General features: G+C 30.3%; 1 protein-coding gene across 1 annotated transcript; it reads right to left on the reverse strand.

Annotated features, from left to right (window-relative positions):
* Positions 1-88: 88 nt before the first annotated feature.
* LOC145740789 (protein MTSS 2-like) lies at positions 89-22,043 on the reverse strand. Its single transcript, XM_082558637.1, has 16 exons — positions 21,851-22,043; positions 20,970-21,031; positions 20,603-20,676; positions 8,165-8,249; positions 7,849-7,940; positions 7,652-7,726; positions 6,336-6,496; positions 4,381-4,551; positions 3,984-4,081; positions 3,731-3,806; positions 3,287-3,532; positions 3,071-3,215; positions 2,518-2,907; positions 2,197-2,436; positions 1,354-1,542; positions 89-1,277 (listed from the first exon to the last, which is right to left on the reverse strand). Exons 1-16 carry the CDS (start codon positions 21,914-21,916, stop codon positions 808-810), a joined length of 2,640 nt encoding a protein of 879 aa, XP_082414763.1. The 5' UTR covers positions 21,917-22,043; the 3' UTR covers positions 89-807.
* Between the last annotated feature and the right edge of the window lie 161 nt (positions 22,044-22,204).

Below are 22,204 nucleotides of genomic sequence, written 5' to 3' on the forward strand. Positions count from 1 at the left end.
ATTTTTTATTCATCACTTTGTAAACTTTTCATACATGATGACTTGGGAGGCGAGAGAGAAGCGAGAAAAAAAAGGTAAAGAACGAGAAGCAAAAAAAAAACAAGAAAGGCTCCCCAACAAACTGAAGCTCGCCAAAAAATCAAAAAAATTGATAATTTAAAAAAAATTAAAATTAAGTTAATTAAAATGTTCTCATTTTAGATTGACTTTCTTGTCGGGACATTACTTCCAAGTAATACGAACAATAAAATTATCCCACAAACACCTAAAAGCTAAAAGAAAACAAAAATATTTACAATAATGCCTACAATAAATTAGATAGATTGTACAACACACACAAAAAAAGGGAAAAAATCTTCCCAAAAATGGCGTTTGAGTAAGTTTGGCGCTCTAGGCAAACAGTCGTTCATTTAAACCGAGTTTAAATCTAATTGAACTAAGAATTACAACAGAAAATAGTTTAAAAATAACAAAAAAAATCTGCAAAAACATCACACAGCAAAAACAAAAAAAACGAAGTGGCAAAAAATATTTGCGAAAAGTTTTTGTCTTTAGGAAAAATCGCGAAATCCAAATCCGTAAAATTATTTTTTATATACATTTTTTTTCGATGGTGCACACCAACTTTAGAAAAAATGATTCGACTTTGACATCACCAGAACAAGATAATGACGTCATGATGCCTTAACATAATTATGACGTCATTGCATTTTTCAATCCCTTGAACCTAACACAAAACACCCCCTTGACTTGCATTTCCTATCGAAGAAGTGACGTCATAAAGAAAAATTCCAATTACGTCACAATTTACTTTCCTCCTACGTCATTACGAAGAGAATAAACCCCGGTTTTGGAAGAATCGCGAAACCCGTTACACGTTTGGTAAGGTTCTGTCCCGGTAGGGGTTCTCGTGGGGGTGGGTGATCCCAGACCAGAACTGGGGGAAGCCCCGTCTCGATATTCCCCGTTTTGCTTTAATTTTAAGCTAAGTTCGACCCCGGGGTGATGGGGCGCAAACGGCAGGGCGTCCGGCACGTCGTTCCCGTAGCCGTGAACGTAATCCACCGATGTCCCGTTGTTGTTGTTAGCATTATAACCACCGCTGTTTTGATCCGGTGGAGGTTGAAAGGTTGACATTAAATTCGCGATCGTGTTCGAGGGAACGGTGGGAGGTTTGACGGCCTTGGGAACGTTTGAGCTCCGCCGAACGGAGTTGAATTTGCTCGATGGTTTTCGCCGAATGGTGGCAGTACCGGGAGTGTACACGTCAGTAACAACTATAAATAAAATAAGTTTAAACCCTTGCGATCATTATCACAATATAAAGTTGTCAAAAAAAAAAGTTCTGCTCACCTGATGTCGCTGGAAATCCGGAAGTAGATGCCGGGCGCTGGCGCCGGCCGTGCCCGCCCAAGGTCTGGGTCCCTTGGTTATAATCACGTGATCTGGGCAGCGTTGTCCATTTTTCGGCGTCGTAATTCGAGCGAGAGTTGTGAGAGTTTTGTTGATGATCTTCACCGTCCATTGAGCCGTAATCAGTGTCTAACATACATATCATTATACAAGGGATCTTTAAAGTGTTATTTAATAGAGTTTTGCAATTTTGTAAATGATGTATATAGCATGTTAGTATGGTTGACAATGAAACCTAGAATGCCTTTAGAACCTTTAAAAAATGTCTGTGGCACTTACAATTTAATTTTCAAAAACACTGGAAAATGATTAACATAAAAGACCAGGTTACCATATTTTTGTGTGACGTAGAAAGTACTAAGTAGCGTAGTGAATGTATACACGCTAGTACTTTCTACGTCATCACAAACATGGCTTCCCATTTCTATTTTTTAATTTTTTATTTAAATTTAAAATCATTTTTGTGTTCAGTGACACCAACTTTATTAATTTTTGAGTATAAAAATATCGCTAATATATGACTTTAATGAAATATTTAAGTCTTTAACTAAGCTAAGGGCAAACTGAATTTTCACACCACAAACTTTGCTAAAACCTAACCTTATTGCAACTAAATTAAGAGTGAGCTAAAAACCGCGAATAATTTTATATTTTAACAGAAAACTGTTCAGTGTCAAAATAAAAAGTGCCCAAAAAAATAAAGTAAAAAAATAAAACCTTTTAATATAACAAAGGCACCCAGACATAATCCCCAAAAAATGAAAAGAATTTATATTCACTAACCGTGTGAAGCGATGGTGTCTTCCGAACAAGCTGGTGTTGTGTTCTGACTACTATACCCACTAGAATACTGTAGACTATGACTACTGCTTTTCCTTCCCAGCGTCATTGAACTAAAATCTGTCGCCATGGCAGGGTTTGGGGCTGTGTATAGAGGGCGAGTGATATTTACATCGCCGTTGGGTGTGGCAGGGGGTAAAGATTGGGCCACAAATGTAAGGGTGTCATCAGTAGCGCTTAGCACTAAACAAAATAAAATAGTATTATGAGAATAAATTGGACTTAATGTTTTTAACAAAAATGTCAGGATTAAAAAAAACTTACAAGAGGGGGGTGGTGGGGGTAAATCATCTGGCCCCATGGGACAATTTTCATAAATGGTTGGACCAGGGGGTGGAGGTAAATCTGGGGCTACCTCATTCAGCAACTTTTCAGGTTTCGGGGGCAGAACAGGGGACCTTGGTTCTGTTGGGTAACTTGATCCAAAAAATGCGGGTTCAGATATGGTGTGATGAAGAGGGGGTCGACTTGGGTGATTGAGGTTATTTCCAGAATCAACAGAACCTCGGTGGGGTAGAGTGCTAGGTTTAGGTGACAAGGGTGGGGGTCCAAAGCGTTTGCTGGGTAAAAGGGTATGTGAAGTTCGACGTTGTAGTTGTTGTGGATCAGAGTTGTTGTTTTGTAAGTTGTTGCCATCTACCATGTCATAGGGACCTAGAGAAAATGATTGTTTAAATAAATCATGTTTTTTCCTAAAATTTTTTTTATAATTGATAATCCAAAACCTACATAGTCCAAAGATGGTTGAAATACAGCAAAAAAAAAATTATTTTAAAATTTTGCATCTAATAAAGTTTAATAAGAACAAGTTTTATACCTGGTTTTGACCAGTCCTTCCAAAATCCAGATTTATTTTGTCCGCCAGGTGACATTAGAGAGTCGTTAATAGGCATTGAGTTTGGCCTTGATCGAATTATTGGTGAAACATTTTCTAATGATTGAGCAGATTCCGATGAGTAAGTCTAAAATCAAAAAAAAATTAATAAAATTTTTAATAAAATTTACAATAAATAAATTTTTTTTTTTAATTTACCTTTTCCATTTGAGATGTTGGCAGCGGTGGTTTTGTCATTATTGGAGAAACAAATTCACCACCAGATGTCGTATGAGATCCATTGTTTCCATTTCCAGTTGAAACAAATCCCGAATCATGAGAAGACACGGAAGACAACCTTGCCACATTTACACTGCCTCCACTGGATGGAGCTGATTTGCAAGATGTCGGAGATCCTTGTCCAGTTGTACTCGTGCTACCACTAGGTGTCCTTCTATGATAACTCTAACAAAGAATTTTATTTAAAATTTGCATTAGCTCCGTAAATAAAAAAAAACTCAAAATTTATAAAATGTTTTTTTAAATTATAAACAACTGACTACCATATAGTTAAACCAATTGCGTAATATATTTGCTGAAATCTTGACTAGGGATTAAAATATTTATAAAATATTCATTCTTAATGCTTTGACGTAGGATTACCTGATATCTGTGATGGTGAAATGAAGAAGTATTATGATTAAGTGAACCGCTTGATCTCGAATCTGAACTATTTAAACTAAAAATAAATAACCGGTTAAATTACACATTACAAAACAACATCAAGCAAACATTTTAAAAAATTTTTAAATAAATAATTAAACAGAATAAATAAACAATGAAAATAAAAATTCTAGAGTCAAATGAAATATTTAACAATTTTTTTTTGGGGAAAAATACTACTTTTAGTTTTTACCTGCACAAAGATGACTTTCTGCTTCCAGTGGATGTTGGAGAGGAAGGAGGAGACATCCCATTTTGTCCTCCATTTGGAAGATTCTGTGTCATTATTTCCTGAAAAATAACATGAAATGTTGAAATGTATATGAATCACACAGAACTAAAAAATTTTTTTATATTGAAAATTTTTTTCAGATGTGTAATATCACATTCGGTAAAAAATTAAATGTCAGTAGACTTTTAATATTTATCAATCCCTAACAAAAAATGTTAAAATTAATTCAAAGCGCATATTAAAATTAATTAGCCAATTGTTTAAATTAATAAGCCAAATACAAAGAAAAGTCAACACACAAAAAAATATAAGTGTATTTTTTTATAATTATCCATACCAAAAATAACTTAAACATTACCGGTAATGTAGGTGAAAATTGCGAAGTTTGATTCGAGTTTTTGTTAATAAAATCTTGTACAAGTTGCTCAGTCGAGGTCGGAAGCTGTTTAGGGTTTCTGCACAAGCGAGAAACATCGCACGTCAGTTCGTTCAGATGGGAAACTTCATTCAACATTGATACTTCCAAGTCCTAAGGTTAAAAGAAAATATTGATATTGGTGCGTTTGATTAATCTGACATTTGTACATTGAGCGGTAATGTCACAATTATGTTTATCAAATTCTGTATTTCTTAAAACGTGTTTAAAATTGTTTTTTTTCTTAATATTTTTTGTTAATTTTGGGACTTTTTTTAATTTAACATTTTTATGACCCTATGATAATATTTTAATTTATGTTTTGTTAACTGGAAATTGTAAGTTGGTTTAAAACTATTTCCTTTGGAGAAATTTTTGTTGATTAAGGGACTTTTACTTAATATGACGATTACATAATTATTTTCTTGTCAGATATTGTTTTAATAAGTGGTAATTGTTTGTGGTATGTTTAAATAGGTGATTTTACAAAAAAATTTGAAAAAAATCTAGTTTTATTTAAATTAGGTATTTTCTAGAGATATCTAAAATAATCAAATATCTAAAAAATGTAACAAGACAATATCTTAAAAAAATAGTTTAAATCAGATAAAATTTTTAAAAAACTTATAAAAAATTTAAACAAAAAACTTTAAAGAAAAAAAAAATGTTTTTAAATTTTTAAAAACAAAATATTTACAATGTAATTATAATTAAACAACTATTTAATTAATTAACAAGTAGGTGTTAAAATGTAGATGTGTTAAACGTGCAACAACATTTTAAATACCATAACATGGTATAAGCAGACAGTTCAACAAACAAGTACAAAGTTTATCTATATACAATCATTAACTTAATTGAAATCCAAATTAGAAAAATATTCATTTTAACACCTATCTTATGCAATAGTTTTTAAACCATATTTGACTATGTTAAACTAAAAATTTCTCCTTTTTTTTTAAAGTTTAAAAAAAAAAATTTAAAGTTTTTTTAAACATTAACTAATTTTCAACATGTAAATTTTAAATTTTTATTACAGATATGACTGGCAGGGTATATTTTAAAATATAGCCTCGGTTGTAAATTTCATAATCATGACAATAAAAATGCCAGACAGGTATATTACAAAACAAATAAGTAAATTTGAACAAAGGGGATTGATATTTAAGTTTTCCAGCCCTAATCCACATTGGTATATTAGTCTTTTGTTATAATCAAATATAGAAAACCACGAGGCCAATATGCCAACTTGACTTCCTGTCGTTACACAATAAAAACAAATTTAAATAAACTTTATTAAAATAACAAAACACAAACATTTTTCTAAAAAAACAGCTCTAATGGCATTAAAAAATATCAAAATTAATATATATATATATATTTATTTACCTTTTCGTTAAAAAAATGTTAGGTTTATTTTATGACATATTAATTTTCAATCTATCACCTACTCTATGCGTAGTTTACTTAACCTTATAAAGTAAAGAGAGGAATTTCCGTAAACCGTTTAAAGCCACAAATTTTAACTGAATGTTTTATATAAAAACAAAGGTAGACCTGAGTGAAATGACACGGCCTTATATGGCAATACACAAATGCAAAAAGATTAGCAAAGGTATTTTAATTGAATGTGAAATTGAATATAATTGTAAGTTATATAAAAGCACATTGTGTAGTGTAGAATTCTAATAAGGGCCACACACATTGAAAAAAAAATGTCTTTCATAAACTTAAGTTGACTTTTTAATACAAATAAACTATCGGTATTAAAAATTAAAAAAAATTACATAAAATAGAAACAATACGATGTAGACTCTAAAAATTTATTTTTTTAACATGTAAAAAATATTAATTTACAATTTATTAAAAAAAAAATTTAAGAAATTTTATTAACTTACCAGTACTGGGGTGAGAGAGTTGGCAAAAAGACAAATTCTTGATCTTTCTTCAACTAACAAGTTTCTTAAAGCTGACTTCTCTGTTTCTTCCAAGCATGTGAATCGATCGTTAACATCGTGCATCATCGAGTTTAGTTGATGGTGAAGATCAGATTTGCTTCCTAAAAAAAAAATTTTTATTTTTTTATTTTTTTTTATTTCAGTTTAAAAAATTCTGGTTTTAAGTAATTAGTTTATGGTGTAAAAATAACTTTCATTAAAAATATGTGTTTTTCGACTTGAACTTTTCAACTTTAATCCCCTATTAAATTTTAAATAATTCATAAGTTTACATTTTTTAAACTTTTCAAAGTTCAACTAAACATTTTTACTTTTATGTCGCCGACAATGCAAAAAAATCCAAACTATATAATAAGGCCATGTGAATGGCAAAAGAAGGCCAACAATTAAAGTAAATTAACTTCAAGAAACACTTGAATTTCAAGTGGTAAAGTAATGCTTTGTGGTTAAATCTGGGCTAACTCACACACAGATATGTTATTTGGTAAGAAAGTAGTGGGTGTGTCGCTAATATTAAAATAATATTATTTTTACAAAAAAATTTTTTTAAACAATTTTTAAATAAATATTTAAAGTTTTTTCTTGCATAATATTTCTTATAACTTTTGTTACAAAACTTCAACTGTTGCGTATTTGGTAAAACAAGTAAATAATTTATGTTTTGAAAGCTTATTCTCCAACATTATCCAAATTTTTAACTCGAAAAAATTTTGATTAAAAAACTTGTATGCTAGTGATCTGCCAATACAAGATTAACCTTTCGATGATTAATTAATTTTAGGTCAATACACTAAATAATTACTTTAAAGTCAAATCAACAAAGTAAACTTAATCCTATAATCAGATTTACATAGAACTGAATGTGTTAAAACATGACTGATACTTTATCGAAAAAACAAAATTTTTGACCTAAATATTTATCTCAACCGACCAAAAAACATGTTTTTAAAATCCATTATCAAAGCATGATTATTCTTAAATTAATGATGGCAAAATGTGTTGCAATTTTAAATTACAAAATGAATTGAAAAAATAGAATATTTTACTCCGAAACTAGAGATTTGGCATATTAAGTTGAAATGGTAATAATAATGTTGCATAAATGTTAAACAACAAATTTTAAAACAATAAAATTTAAAACTTAAGATATAACTCATGATAGGTTAGATCACTTAAAAAATTTAAATTAAGATTTGAATACTATATTTCATACTTTTATATTTTTTAATTCAAAATTTGATATCAATTTTATTTACCTTTTCGAGCTTTCTTTTGTAGTCTAACAGAATCCGTATTTCGTTTCTTGATTTCGTGCATTGCCTTTTTGTAATCTAAATTTAAAAGTTTTAAGCAAAATATTATGATACGAAAATTTATATTACCTATTCAGCTATTATTTTGTGGTAAATATTACTGTGCTATGTGAAGTTGGCATGACAAAATAATAAATTACCTTTTGCGTGGTCCTTTTCGAGTTGGTTTGCAACCTTTTTCCATTCTTCCAATCTTTCTTGGATTGGCAGAATCAAATTGTCTAACATTGAACTAAAAGTTGCAAAAAAGGGAATTAAATTTAATTTATCATGTTCTGCCAACATTTTTTAAAAAAATAAAAAGTACAAATTTTTGCTAATTCAATTTTTTTTACAGTAATATGGTAATTTAGGTTTTTTGAAGTAAACTAAAAAAGGACAAAAGAAATGTCTTAAAATATAAATTATTTAAAAATTCCCAAGAATTTAATATTTTTTTTTTTCATGATGACTTACTTTGTAAAGAACTTCAGTTTATTTTCCATCATTTTCTGACGAACACAAATTCTTGTCAAAGCGCTTCCAATGTCTTTTGTTGAACCTATCAAAAAAATTCAAAATTTAGAATTTTTTTAAAAAATATTTGAAAAAGATATATGAAGTACAAAATATTACAACTACAACATAACCAATTTGTTTTAAAAATAATTTATCAACCAGTTTAATACTCTGTGACCAAAAATCAACCAACCAATAGAAATACCAAATGCACCCAATTCAACCTAATCTATACAACTCAGTGTTGTAACAATATACTATAAATATAGGGCTTGGCAATTTCGAAAGTCAATTGTGAATGTCAAGTAGGTTTATCATAAAATTAACCTATTTACAACGGCCAGTATTTTTTAACATACATGAGAAATAATAGTGAAAACTGAAAATTGTTGGGCTTACAAAAACAACATAATAGAAAGTAATGTAAGGAATAAAAGTGGATTGATATTACTTTAAAGTTTTATAATTTTACAAGCCTATTTTGCCAACAAAATACCTAATTATGATATTAACTTACTAGATATTAAATGTAACTACAAGCAAGTTAAACTACTTTCATTTAAAATTATTTTTTCAAAAAGAAGAAATATAAAAAGCCAAAAATAAATCCTGATTGGAAATGTAATGAATCAATAGTATCAACCCTTTCAGTTTAAAAATCTTTAATTATGTATTACGTGAACAGTCTTTTGGTGCCAGTTTTATGTAAAGGGTTACAGTTGTTTTGATGTTAATACGAAGCAAGAGTCAATAACGCAAATCTCAAGGGTGCTTTTGACAAAAACTCTTCACAAAAACTATTTTTTTAAACAGACTTCGCCAATTAGCGCGCCAACGTGTTATACAGTAATTCGCCTTGCTGGCCTATGGAAATTGGTAATTAGTGGCGGGTATACAAGGCCATATGGATCGTACATAGGCGCTAGTTATTCGGGCTACGGTGTCAAGTTACTGCTTTAAAGGGGAAAGGGCGTGCGAAGCTATTACGCCTACAAATCATTCAGTCGCTAAGGGTGCGCTCAGTCAAAAATGTTAAGGGTAACAATAACGATCATTATTATCCATCGAATACACATACAATATTTGAACCCATAAATATATTACAAGATATTCCACTACTGGACCAAGTTGAACTAGTTTCTGCATTGAATACTCCTTAAAAATATGTAAAAATCCTTTAGTTGCAACGACCACATGAGTTAAACACAACCTTTGGCGTTGCACCAAACGATTGATATTACAACTAGGCATAAGCTAGCAATATGACACCCCCGCTCGCTGACATGCGCTTAAACTAAACCCGTATTTAGTCACGTGCTAATGGCAATCTAGCATGGTAATACACGAACGTAATCCAAGCGAAGGTAAACAAACCCTTGTTACAAATTCTTACATCTTATGCGCTATTCCTACACTGAAATGCAGAAACCTAATAGCCACATAGCCACTAGCCGAGCGCTTAAAATAATATTACCCCGAGATTCGAGCCTAAGCTTCTAATTTGTTAAAGTTATTTTATTGGATAAAATGTATCACGTGACGAAGGTGTAATGTCGTTAGCAAAACATTTATTTGCTCCCAATTTTTTTTATTAACAGGGTTTTTAAAACAATAAAAAAATTCTATGTCTTCTATTTTAATATTGTAGATGCCTTTAGTTATTAATATTTTCAAATTAATATAAGGATGACCGAAGGGCATTAACCAAAATTCCACTGGGAAACAATTGATACATGTAAAACAATACCAATCGATCAATAGTGAATAAAAGTTACAAAAAAATAATGAATAAAAGTTTTCGGTAAAAATCGTTACCAGAACAAAATTTAAAATCAAAATATACAGACATACTCGCTCGTTTACAAAGCTCTTAATTTTACTTTACCAAAAAAATCCACGAAAACCAAAACCCGGATACACAGACTTGGACTTAACACAAACCACTTAAACTGAAGCACTTAACCCTGGCAAAATTATCGAGTTTTAACCAAACACTAAATATAGATTCGAAATACTGAAACCTGGAATTAGTTTATATTATTGAATGGGTAGTGTGCAGGTATTAAACCGCACAGTTGTCAATTGAGTGGATTTATTTTGCAAAGGTTAAATCGTATGACCTTATTAAGTACGTTAACATGCATTAGGAACGGCATATAAATCTATATATATATATATATATATATATATATATATACCGGTATATACTCCATATAAAAAAAATGAAAATAAAGACGTGTTTTGGTCACGTGACCTAGAAATTGAGTTTGTTTTTGTTGTGATATTTCGTTTTTGGTTATAATGAGGTCGCATTTCCGCGCAAGTGTTTTTCCGTGACGTCACCATACAAAAATAATATGCAGAGACGAAATTTACATAAACAATTAAAATATTCTTTTTAACAAACAGCAAAACCTCAAAAAAATTAAAATATTTTTTTTTCAAATTTATTGAACAAATTTTCTTTAAATTCTCCCTGAAATATTAAAAAATATAAAAAACCCTAAGTCCAAGCATTAAATTACAATTTTTAAATGCATATCCAAACCAAGTATTTAGCAAAATTGTAGTGGCTGCAAAATAGATTGTTTTACAAGAACAACACTTGTTAAACCAAATTAAACCAACACACAAGGTCATGCATGTTACAAAGTCAACTAACAGTTGAAGGTTAATCTACATGTTTATAAACCACTTGTCACAACAACATGCGGGCAAGATAAATATAATTATCTATTTTGGAGCAGTGTTTAATATTACCATAAAAAAACATTATTTTATTTTATATAATTGTATACAATTTCCATACAGTTATAATAGTTTCATTTTTAAAGTTTTATATTGTCATTTTTTTAATCAAAAATTGATAATGTTGGTGTCCCTGAACACAATAATGGTTTTAACTTCAAATAATTTTACCTACTTTTTAAGTTATATAACTTTTTTAAAAACAATACACAAAAAATATGATAACCTGGGTTTGGTGTTTAATATTTCAAATATTTTTTAAAAATTGAGTTGTAAGTACCATAGAGGTGTCAACATAATAACACCCCTATATACATCACTTACAAAATTGCAAAATTCTTTAGTAAAGCATTTTAAATTAAAAAATATGATTTTTGCGATCTTGTATATTTTACATTGTTACAATGAAATTGTTTTTGCCGGGGCTAACAACACATAAATAAACTTAAATGAAATTGTTGCGCTTAGTTGGGTTAAAGTTTATACCATAAAAGGAAAAAAACTCGTAGTAATTCGCCTAAATCGCGTGCATACAACAAGTTGTTACAAATCAAATTCCAATCCCTCAATCTATTGCTCTGACTGTCGCTGTTTATGTGACGTCACAATGCCCCCTTCCCGGGAGGGTAATCCTAAAATGCGGGGCTAAGAGAAATTCGAACCGCTCAGGTAATTGTGACGTCATGGATTCTATTGTGATGCGACAATAAGAGGTGGCGCGTGGCCGGCCAAGCTTGTAAAATGTTGCAAAATGTAATGATTTTGAAACGAGAAAATTTTGAAAAACATACTGAAAAATGCAAGAACCGGTAAACACCCCCTTAGGACCTTCAAGGTAACAAACAACTGTGTTTTTAGGGTGGTTTAAATCCAAAATTAATTTTAAAAAATAACAACAAAATAAAATGCCAACAACAGTGACATAAAAATCTGTAATACGTAAAAATTGTATTTTTTAATCAATTCCGCTTAAAGTTGAGACGATGACGTCACAAAATTGTCTCAATGACGTAGAATTGTACTTTGGTCAATTAAGGAGAGGAAGTTATATGCAAGTGATTGATACAAATAAGAAAACCAAAACTTTAAGAAAATTTAAAAAATTAGGGCTTAAATATTGCTCATAAAGAGGAATTAAAAAACAATTTTGAAACCGAAAAGGGTTTCTGTTTTTAAAATGGAATTGAACATAACTCATAAAGTGTCTGGTTTTTGCATTAAATCTTTTGAAAAAATAACTTTATACTACATAAAATGTTTTTATATAGATACAAATAAGACACAAACAAAATATCAAAAAAGAAATTTTTAAAATCCTTTTTTTTATTGGTTTAAAGCCAGAATGTTTAAATTGTAAAGACCGTGGTACAGTCGCCAACTGTACAAACACAATACACCATTACTCGAAATATCTCGCAATATATAGCCGGCTATTAATAGCAACACTTTGTTAATTAGCTGATATGTAATGAGTATTGAAATGAAATAGGTACAGAGAAAACTGCTTTGTTGTAAAATACGTTTTCGCAAGGCGGAAGTCGGTAATGTTCTAAGAACCTTACCTCGAGTTATAACTCTAATAATCTAAATAAATTGCCTGTAATGCCTGTTTAACATTAAATAAAGTGATTACGGCTTTGCGTAGCGGTTTTATGAGGCGAGGTAATAACGAAAAATAACCTGTTATTACAGCGATTCTTACGAGCGCAACAAAAAACAATGTAATCACCTATTTAAAATAAGAGCAATGATAAACACTCTACGTTAACGAAGAAGGTTTATAGAGATCGTTAAGCTTGGTTTAAAAACTGCTAAAATTAAGTAAAACGGCGACAAAATGAGAAGGAAATGACGGCTTACAAGGACAATAAACCATTCTGCCAGACAAAAATAAAAAATATATTACACAAACCAATTTATTGGCGCCTTTAGAACAGCACTATATAAACATGCCATAACACATAATGGGTTTGATATATTACCTTTAAACGCACGATATTGATAATAAACGGCGCCTATGACTAAGCAGTCGTTTAATCTATTTTTTATAACGTGGTTTAGGTACATCTACTTCTAGCTAAACGTACGTCATAAAATTAAGTGAGAACGATAAAAACAACAACAAAAACGTTTTCAAGAAAAAACAATGTTGAATAACGACCATAAAAATGAAAAATATTAAATGACTAAAACGGAAATATCAATTTTTTAAGTTTATTGCTAATTACTCAGTTTAAAGGTTTAAATGTTTATGGCCTAGCAAATGTAAATACCAAATTGTGTAACAAAAATAATTGACAATTTTAGCCATATCATTCCGCATAAAAAAAATTGAAAACTAAAAATTATAAATAAAAATTTAAATAAAAAAAAAATAAATTTAAAAAATATTTTTTCTTAAATTTTGCAATAATATTCACATTTCGCGTAAAGTTTAATTTTATTGCTGGGCCCTTGTTATGCAAATATATACAACGCAGTATTTAGTTGACCTACATACGAACTTTCCGCTGTAAATCACGTGACCATTAATAAAGGCTTCGCCGCATGCGTTCAACGGAAAACATTTATTTAATCATTCGAGGATGCAACATAGGAAATATTACAAGCAAAAATTTAATTTTAATAAAAAAATAGGAAAAAATCTTTAAGAGATTCAACCAATAATTTATTTTATCCACAAGAATTTTTTTTTTAAACTTAAAGGGCACTTTTCGTTAAAAAATGACGCTTTTTTATTAAACACAACTCAACAGACATTATATTAGGTCGTACATAAACAACACATAACACGCATCAACAAAGGGCGACCCTGTAATACCACAACATTTTGCAAAACCTCAAAAAATTGCAAAAATGCTGCAATCTTTTTTGAAAGGGAAACCATGGGTGTACGCTAAGCGTTGACTCGCTCGTAGGGTTATATTTATGCCGGGCGAAACTTACGTATGGTTAAATGGGTACTGAATATGTTGTATCAGTTTGATTATAAAGTACATATAAAACTTACTGAAAATAAATAAAAAAAAATTTGCCTTAAAATCCACCTAGAACAAAAATTATATAATACCACCTTAATCAATAAATTTCGTAAAAATTTGACCTCAAATTTACGGTACATAGTTGGGATAATGAGTTACCGGTATAAAATCCATGCAGATTAAGTTTAAAGTCTCACAGTAATTGGCATAAAGGTGAACGCGCAGTTTAAACCTATTGTACGCAGCGCACGAAAAAACTTCACTGAAATCGATCAACCCGAAAAAACTGAGCTTAGAAGTCGGATTACTGGGATTTATAACTTAAAACAAATCGGGTTTATTCATAACTTAACTAACATACAATGGGATTTAAATATTGGGCATATGAAAATTGCAATTACCATTTTTTTATTCCGCAGTTGTTGTGCAATTAAACCACATGCAGTGTGGGATTAGTTAATTGCATTACGTCATTAAGCATTACGTAATCGCAACTACTATATTAATATGTAATTGCGTAATATATTGTTTACAAAGGGAGATCTTAAAATATGCCAAAATGGACAAAAATGGTGTAATAACATTACGAGTTTTCAATTACACCATGCCAAAGCTGTTAAAAAGATGGAAATAAAGTTTATAAATAGTTTTTAAAGTTAATACAATATTGTTTTGATTCTACATAGAATTATTCAAACAACCGGTTCGCGAAATTTCAAAACAAACAAAGATGTTAAACAACTCGAAAAGGCGATACACGAACTTCTATAATGCCGTAAAGGTTCAAATCGACTATAAAGAAAACGTGTTTTATTTTGATCCGTAACAATAAGCGCGTAACAACTGGGACTATGACGTAACAATAACACATCCAAGTGTTTTGTTTCGTCGTTCGTAAGAAAACAATGTTCAATCAAGGCACGTATGTCGTCTTAAATAAAGGCGAATTCGAAACTAATTCGGCGTCAGTGTTTTGTTTATGGGTATTCAGACAAGGCCTAAGCCCTGGTCGAACAATTGATTGACAGTTCTGACAATGGAAATTGGGCGGAGCTTCGGATATTAATAGATTAATATTTCATAACTGATATAACGAAAGTCTGTTGTTTTTTTACTATTGCGGACACGGGCATATGGTTCGAAACCCACTAAGAATGTTTTTAACGAAAACATGTTTTGATATAAAGCCCAACAAAGCACTGTAAACAGTGTACAAAATTTAAACAACGTCCTCTGATTTTCGACAACATTTATATCAAAATCCCAAACAAAATTGACTGAAAACCTTTTATTTACAAAGAATCAATTAAAAAAGGTGTTAAAGTCTAATATCCGTGACATAGACTGTGTGAAAATTAGTGGCTAATTCACTATTTCCTAAAATTATTCTAATTAATGAGGTTTATAATTAACATATACTGCTATACAACGTAATTCAAGCGTTGGAATAAAGTAGAGGGTATAGTAAGGATAATACTAACATGCAAAATGACATAATTATTGTAAAAACCACAACTACTGACTGTATAGTAAATCCCACCATAACACTTCAGATAAAAATATAAAAATCAAACATAACAGTAAAATTTAAGAATAAAAAATGTATACATAAAATTATATTGTGGGTATACATCAGCTTATTACCTAAATACTTACTTTAAATCCTTACTAATTTTAGAAAATAAAGTTTTTTTTTCAATTAAAATAGAAATACACATAATAATATGAATCATATTTAATATTAGTTTATATAGGTATGCGTTGGTTGTTTTTATTTTTTGAAGTCGCAAATTAAAATTATTTTTATTTCCCAAAGAGTAAAAAAAACTTTAAAAAATACTGTTTCTAGGAAACAGATACAAACCACAATGTTATAATCCGTTTCCCTTTAGTTTAAAACAACCACAACAAAGATTATACAATTTTTTTGTTTTTTTCTAGTCATCCTTTCTTACGTACACGTTTTGTGTACTAGTTTATGTAATAAAGTAAAACCCATAAGGTTTGGGCAATGTTATGCCTAAAAAATAGGAGGTTAGTATTGAAAAAATGAATATCAATTTGTAATTGAAATTGTAAAAGAATTTTAACATAAAATTAATTATCAATTTATAACAATAAAAACATGACTGTCTTTGCTAACATGCTTTCAATAAGTACTTACGTATTTGTTTACGTAAGGCTTTTAAAAGGTAAATAATCGCAAAAAATTAAACAAAAACATTTTTATTAAAAAAAAACTGTTTTGACTCAATCAATGTAATATGTACAGGTGTAGCAATACATAATAAACAAAGCAGCCAAAACTTGTCAAAATTTGTATATATAAAAACGACAAAAACAAGCATTACCGCCTGACAGGTAAAAAATGCCGAAATTTAATCTCCCGGCATTCGAGTAAAGTCGTGTGAAAGTCGGACGAAAAAACCATATAAGGAGCAAAGCTGACCTTAAACGTAAACCGACACCTTTTTTAAAGAACCTTGCAAGCGTTTTAACTGCACTACTAAGTTAGATAAACGACGTCTATAATTCGAAATTTCACGCTAAAATATCAAGTTTTCACCGATAACGCCATAAATTATTATTTGAGTGATATTCCAATAACCGATGCCTAAAGAACTCGGATTAAAATATTTCGTGACGTCACAAGTACTATGCGTCATCACAAGTGCAATCAAGCTTTAAAAAGTCATCGAGCCGTGACGTCATGGTCCTTGAAAACTCTTTATCAACATGGAAAAGAACGCGGCAACGATTTTTTTTCCAAAAAAAAGAAGTTTTTGCTACAAATTACGTCATGAATTAACCGAAAAAATTAATTGTTATCAGTTTTAAAAATATCAGTTAATACAATAAGGTGTCTGTGTAAATTGGAAGTTTTAAAAATCAATAAACAGATAATTAAGGATTATCGATAAATATTCCCGTGGTGTGGAGATAGATTTTAATCAATATTCTGATTATGGAAATCTTAATCGTTACAATAAACATCCATGATTTAACTTTACATATATTAGTATACAGTGCCATAAACATATCAAATTAATTAAAAAAGTAACAAAAAAATTGCACTAATGTTTTGACTTGCCTTTAATAAATTACATTTTTAAATACGAAATAGTTTTAAAAGTAAAAAAATTGTCAATTTTTTTATTTTTGTTGTTTAAAAAAAAAAACAAAAAAAAAAACTCCGTCCGCCGTATACAACACACTTCTATTTCTTTTATGGATTATCGTTGTTCGGTTAGAAACAACAACACTTTCGAATTAGTGTTAAAAAGAAAGCATATGGACAGTGGATGTCGGCTTATTATTCTCCTCTCCGAAGGCACAAGACTTATTATTGTAAGTCCCTTAACAATCGAGGCATTCAAAAGCCGCGTGTGTTGGATACGGAAATCGGTTAAGGTTTGTATTCAGGAGAGTATTTGTTATGGACGGCTATTGTGTGTATTGTTTGCCTTTGCCGTTTTTTTCGACTGGGTTTGAGGGTAAATAACCAACAGGTGTGATAAATTGACGACAGACAATTAATTCATGAAATTTTATTTTGTTTTTTTGGGTTGGAACAAAAATTTAAAAAAAATTTCAGCGAATTTTTTTTTAACGAAAATTTGCTGCTCAAACAAAAACTAAAATAAAAACGTAATTTTTAAGATAAAAAGTCGTGTTTTTGGCCTAGGGCGGGCGTATATACGCGGCTAGAATATCAACGTGTTCCTGATACCATAGAAAAACAAGATCTAAACGCGTTCGTCGTTAAAATATAGGGTTCCATTATTTCCCTATGCTCTACTTTGTGACTAATCGTTAAAATACGATAAATAAGCACGTGCGTCGAAACGTCTATTTTCTCATACAATAAGATTTAAAATCGCTGGAAAATCATCGATTATGACATTACGTATAGGCCACCTACACGAAATATCGGGGTATGATAAAATGGCATTTTTCTAGAAATATGGTGAAACAGTTCAGTGAGTAATGCAAAGATAAAATTCCTCGACAGTTATAACGGAACGTGTTACGCAATGTGAGCGTAATATCGAGTTTACATTATAAAATCATAAGCAAACACTATTACCGTAAATGGCACCTTTTAGTTGGTGTAATATCAAACAAATGACTTATTGAATTACAGAGAAAAATAAAGCTTTTAAAAAAAATACATAAATTAAAGAGATGGAAAAAAGACTGGCCAGGTAAAACGCTTTAGTTTTTAAAATTTAAAAATAAAACTTAAACACTGAAGATCACGCTTTCAAAAACCCACTTTGGAAAAGTGGGTGCTTGGACAAACAAAACGCCAAGAATTTCCAATCCATTGAATCGCCACTTAAGATTACCTTATAAGGATGTGTCCAGTCCAGTGGCCAGCTAAGTGCTTGTGTGTTAAACAAATAAAACAATAGACAGATTCTCGGCTTAGCATCAAAACACAGCAGTTTTAAAGCACACATTTGAAACCGTTAAAATCGCATTTTTTTACCAAGAAAATTTACCATTAAAATCCCAACTTTTTGTTACAAAAACAAATAAACAGTTGGTCTAAGTAAATGTCGGTTGTCAAGATAACGTATTGTAATCTGTTTGTTTTGAATATACATGAATCGAGAAAAGCTATTCGCAATTAATAATGTACGATAGCGGTTGACGTTCACCAATATACAGTGCGAAAACAACCTTTAGTGAAAAATCAATCTCAAGTACACTGTTGAAAATCCGACAAGTACACTAACACCAATGTGACGTCAGCAATCGTGACGACACGGGTTTGTCAACCAATCATAACACACCTATTAAGGCTGAGTATTATACCCAAGCACGCGCAAAGCATTAACCGAAGCTGTTGGTAATAGGATTAAGTTGGTCGTCGAAACTGGGTTTAAACACACACCATATGACGTTTATAAATAAAGCCATTTGTATTGTTGCCCTAACACAGTTGTTGTCGTTTATTTTTAAAAGGGAAACAGCACATAAATTACTTTATAGCCGTGTGACACCAACATACTGTTGCGTTTACGATGTTGGCAAATATACAAGTTTCGATGCTCGTAAATATCACACAGGTGGTGCTACTTATAAATTGTAGCACCACTGATGTTGAACGCGTGGATCTTAACGTCGTAAAACCAAAAAGAGCCATCAATCAAACGTTTAAAAGTAAAAAAAAAGTCATAACAGTGGAAGTATCCAGCATGGTGCGAATACGGTATAGTGCTGAGATGTACAGCGCCTTATTCGACACCTTTTATGATTGCCAGCTGTCAAAGTATTCACGCCTTCATATTATCCACGTTGTTTTGTTTTAATTGCGAATTGTTTTTTAACACCATCGACATGACGTCACGAAAAATAATAAGCCAAATCAGAATGTCAAATTGCTAAACATTTTAGCAGAAGAACGTTATTTCACCAAAGAACAACGTAAGCAACTCACGCAGCAATTATTAATTACTATATAACAAAAAACAATACGTTTTCAAGGAAATAAAACACTTTCTATTTTTAAAGAATTATTAGTAAACTACTTTCCATAACAGGAAACAGTTACTAAACGCCACGTTGTTAATTTAAGTGATCTATCAACGCAGTGATAAAATATATAAACGTTAAATTTATCGCGCGACTTTGAGTAAATTTTGATGACTTAGGGTTAAGTGAACGGAACAAACAAATTACAAGCGAGCAACTGCAGTAAAACGCCACTCAGACCAGGCTCAAGTCAATCAAATATTTACACACGGGTTTATGTTAGTCTGGCTTGCGCTAATCGATACACTCTCTCCTTTTTCTTGGAAAGTAAAAGCAAAATTTACGTGACGCTTGCTAGAGTAATGCGTTTGTGGCATGATTTTAAAAGAAAGTCCAACTTTACAAACTAAAAATCATGCGTGTACTGAACGCCTTTGGATCTGAATTAGGTATGATGTAATCTTATTAAAATCAATAAATAATCAAGTCTGACATGTTAATTAATTAATATTGGTGTAAATATTAAATTAATAAGTACTGGCCAGACAATTATGAAAAGTTATGTCATGCATATGTTTTTATAACAAATTGCTTTTAACAATAGTAAACCTATTATCGGCCAAAGTCTCTTTTTGATTAGACAGTGCAAATAAAACATTATACTAATTATTTGCATTTCTGGTTCAAACAAATAATTAGGTTAGAACAACATCATATAAAGAGTGAGTGCTTGCACTTAAAATCAAGTTAATTCAATTTGAACCACTTTCACCTTTTAAACCAGGGAACAACAAAACATGTTTAATTATTAACGCACTAAGAACGGTAACAGGCCTTTGTGTTTACCTTATACTGTAGCTGTTTAAATTTTGGCAACAAACTACACAGCTAAAAGTTGCTGCATTATACGACAAAGCATATTGAAAATAAACACACATTTTAAACAATTTCCTGTTACCCCAGTATGTTGAAATTATATAAAAATCTGGCTTAAAAACCTTAAGCACTAAGTTATAATGGTGCAGCTTTTGTTAAATTAAAACAATTAAGAATAACATGTTCTTTAATTATATTTTACAATAGCCTTATTTTCAAAATCTTTGCATAACAACTAGTATATACAGATTTTCTTTGCATGAATACTGTTATAGAAATACAGGTTTAAGATTTAATTTTGTTAATGTACCTTTTGTGTTTGTAGCCATATCTGCTATCTTTTGAATTGTCTCCAAAAAACTTGACATAGCTAAGGTAGTCGACCTAAAACAAAGGGTTAAAACATCATCTTTTAATTTGGTGAATAATTCAAATAAACTAAAGGTAATGTTATCCTATAATTGTTAAAAAAAAGATAGGCTAATGCATTACAATTAAGTTATACAACAAAATTAATGGCCAATTTATAAAACAAACACTTGGTAGAATACATCACCAGTCCACAGGATAAGTAAACAATTAATTATGAACATTTACACGGTTCGTAATATGACTTTAACTTTATTGAAATTAAATGTATATATATATAACGAAAAAAAGAAAAAACAACAACTTACTTTAAAAGACTATGAAGTTTTGTACCTTTGTTAACAAAATCTTCCCAAGCTGGTGAGCTCGACTAAAAAATAAATTAAAAAACAAATAAAATAAATTAAAATTCAAAAAGATAATATATAGAAATCAACTAAACAAATTGGCTGACAATTTACAAGATTCTAGCTAACGATTCACATTATTTTTTAGCGGCACAGGTTATGACTCATATAAAAGCGGCCATGTGGTATATTACTCAAGCTTTTAAAACAGTTTACTGCAAAGTAATGCGCCAATTTAGACAGCGTAGACCGGAATAAAGATCAGGTTACGGTATGTGTGCTGATGTATGATCTATGATAGTTTAAGCAGTATGTTAACGGTTGCAGGGGATTTTAAAATACCAAGTAAATGAATAAGTCACCCAAGAGTTTAAAAGTATTGCATAAAATGTGTAAATTTTTAAACAAAACATATTTATATATTACACCAATTAATTTTTGCCTTATTTTTACAGTAGCTTGTACAAATTTAATTTTAGTATTATTTTAAAATCTTATGCAGTAAACCACACTTTCCGCAAACAATAACCGAGATTAACCTTTTGATTTTTAATTGCCTACTTCACTTATGACAGGTCACTGTGCAGACTCGGTTAATATTTGATTTTGACTCAGCATTAAAATTAATGTTGTTAAATTTGTTTGTTGAACACATAATAAAGTCAATATCACTAACTAAGGTAATTAAGATTGCGTGAAAGCACACAACATTAAGCTTTTAAAATACAGTCAGTATATACAAAATATACATAATGACAAAACGCCTAAAAAAATAAAAATAAATCTAAAACCTTTTTTTAAAGTTAAGTTATAATTTTTTCAGTTATTTATATTTTACTCACCTTCAGATCTGTAACTATGCTCTGAAATAAAGTTCCAAGCAAATTACATTCCTTTTCCACGTCCATCTTTTATTTCCACAAAAATACTCCACAAGAAAATTCAATTTTACAACTTTTGTGTAAAAGTAGTTATAAAGGTTTTTGAAAAAAAGAGCCCTTTACTCAAACATTCTACAAAAATTTAATTACTAAAATGTACCCTAAGAAAATAGATAAAATTATAATTTCTATTTTATATAACCCTAGCTTTTTTGTTGATTATTCCTATGCTAATTGTCCACGCCTAGCATAAATAAATAAACAGACAATAAGCAAAGGCAAGACGCAAACTATCAACTCATCTAGCAATAACGT

This window comes from Corella eumyota, chromosome 1 (genome assembly GCF_963082875.1).
Source record: "Corella eumyota chromosome 1, kaCorEumy4.1, whole genome shotgun sequence".
In the NCBI taxonomy this organism is placed as follows: Eukaryota; Metazoa; Chordata; class Ascidiacea; order Phlebobranchia; family Corellidae; genus Corella; species Corella eumyota.

Excerpts from the sequence above, each read along its gene's own strand:
- LOC145740789 (XM_082558637.1), bottom strand. The coding sequence starts at position 21,916 with ATGGACGTGGAAAAGGAATGTAATTTGCTTGGAACTTTATTTCAGAGC. Across the intron at positions 7,941-8,164 it reads AAACTGAAGTTCTTTACAAA|TTCAATGTTAGACAATTTGA; the intron begins GTAAGTCATCAT and ends TGCAACTTTTAG. Across the intron at positions 2,437-2,517 it reads ACCCCCACCACCCCCCTCTT|TGCTAAGCGCTACTGATGAC; the intron begins GTAAGTTTTTTT and ends TATTTTGTTTAG.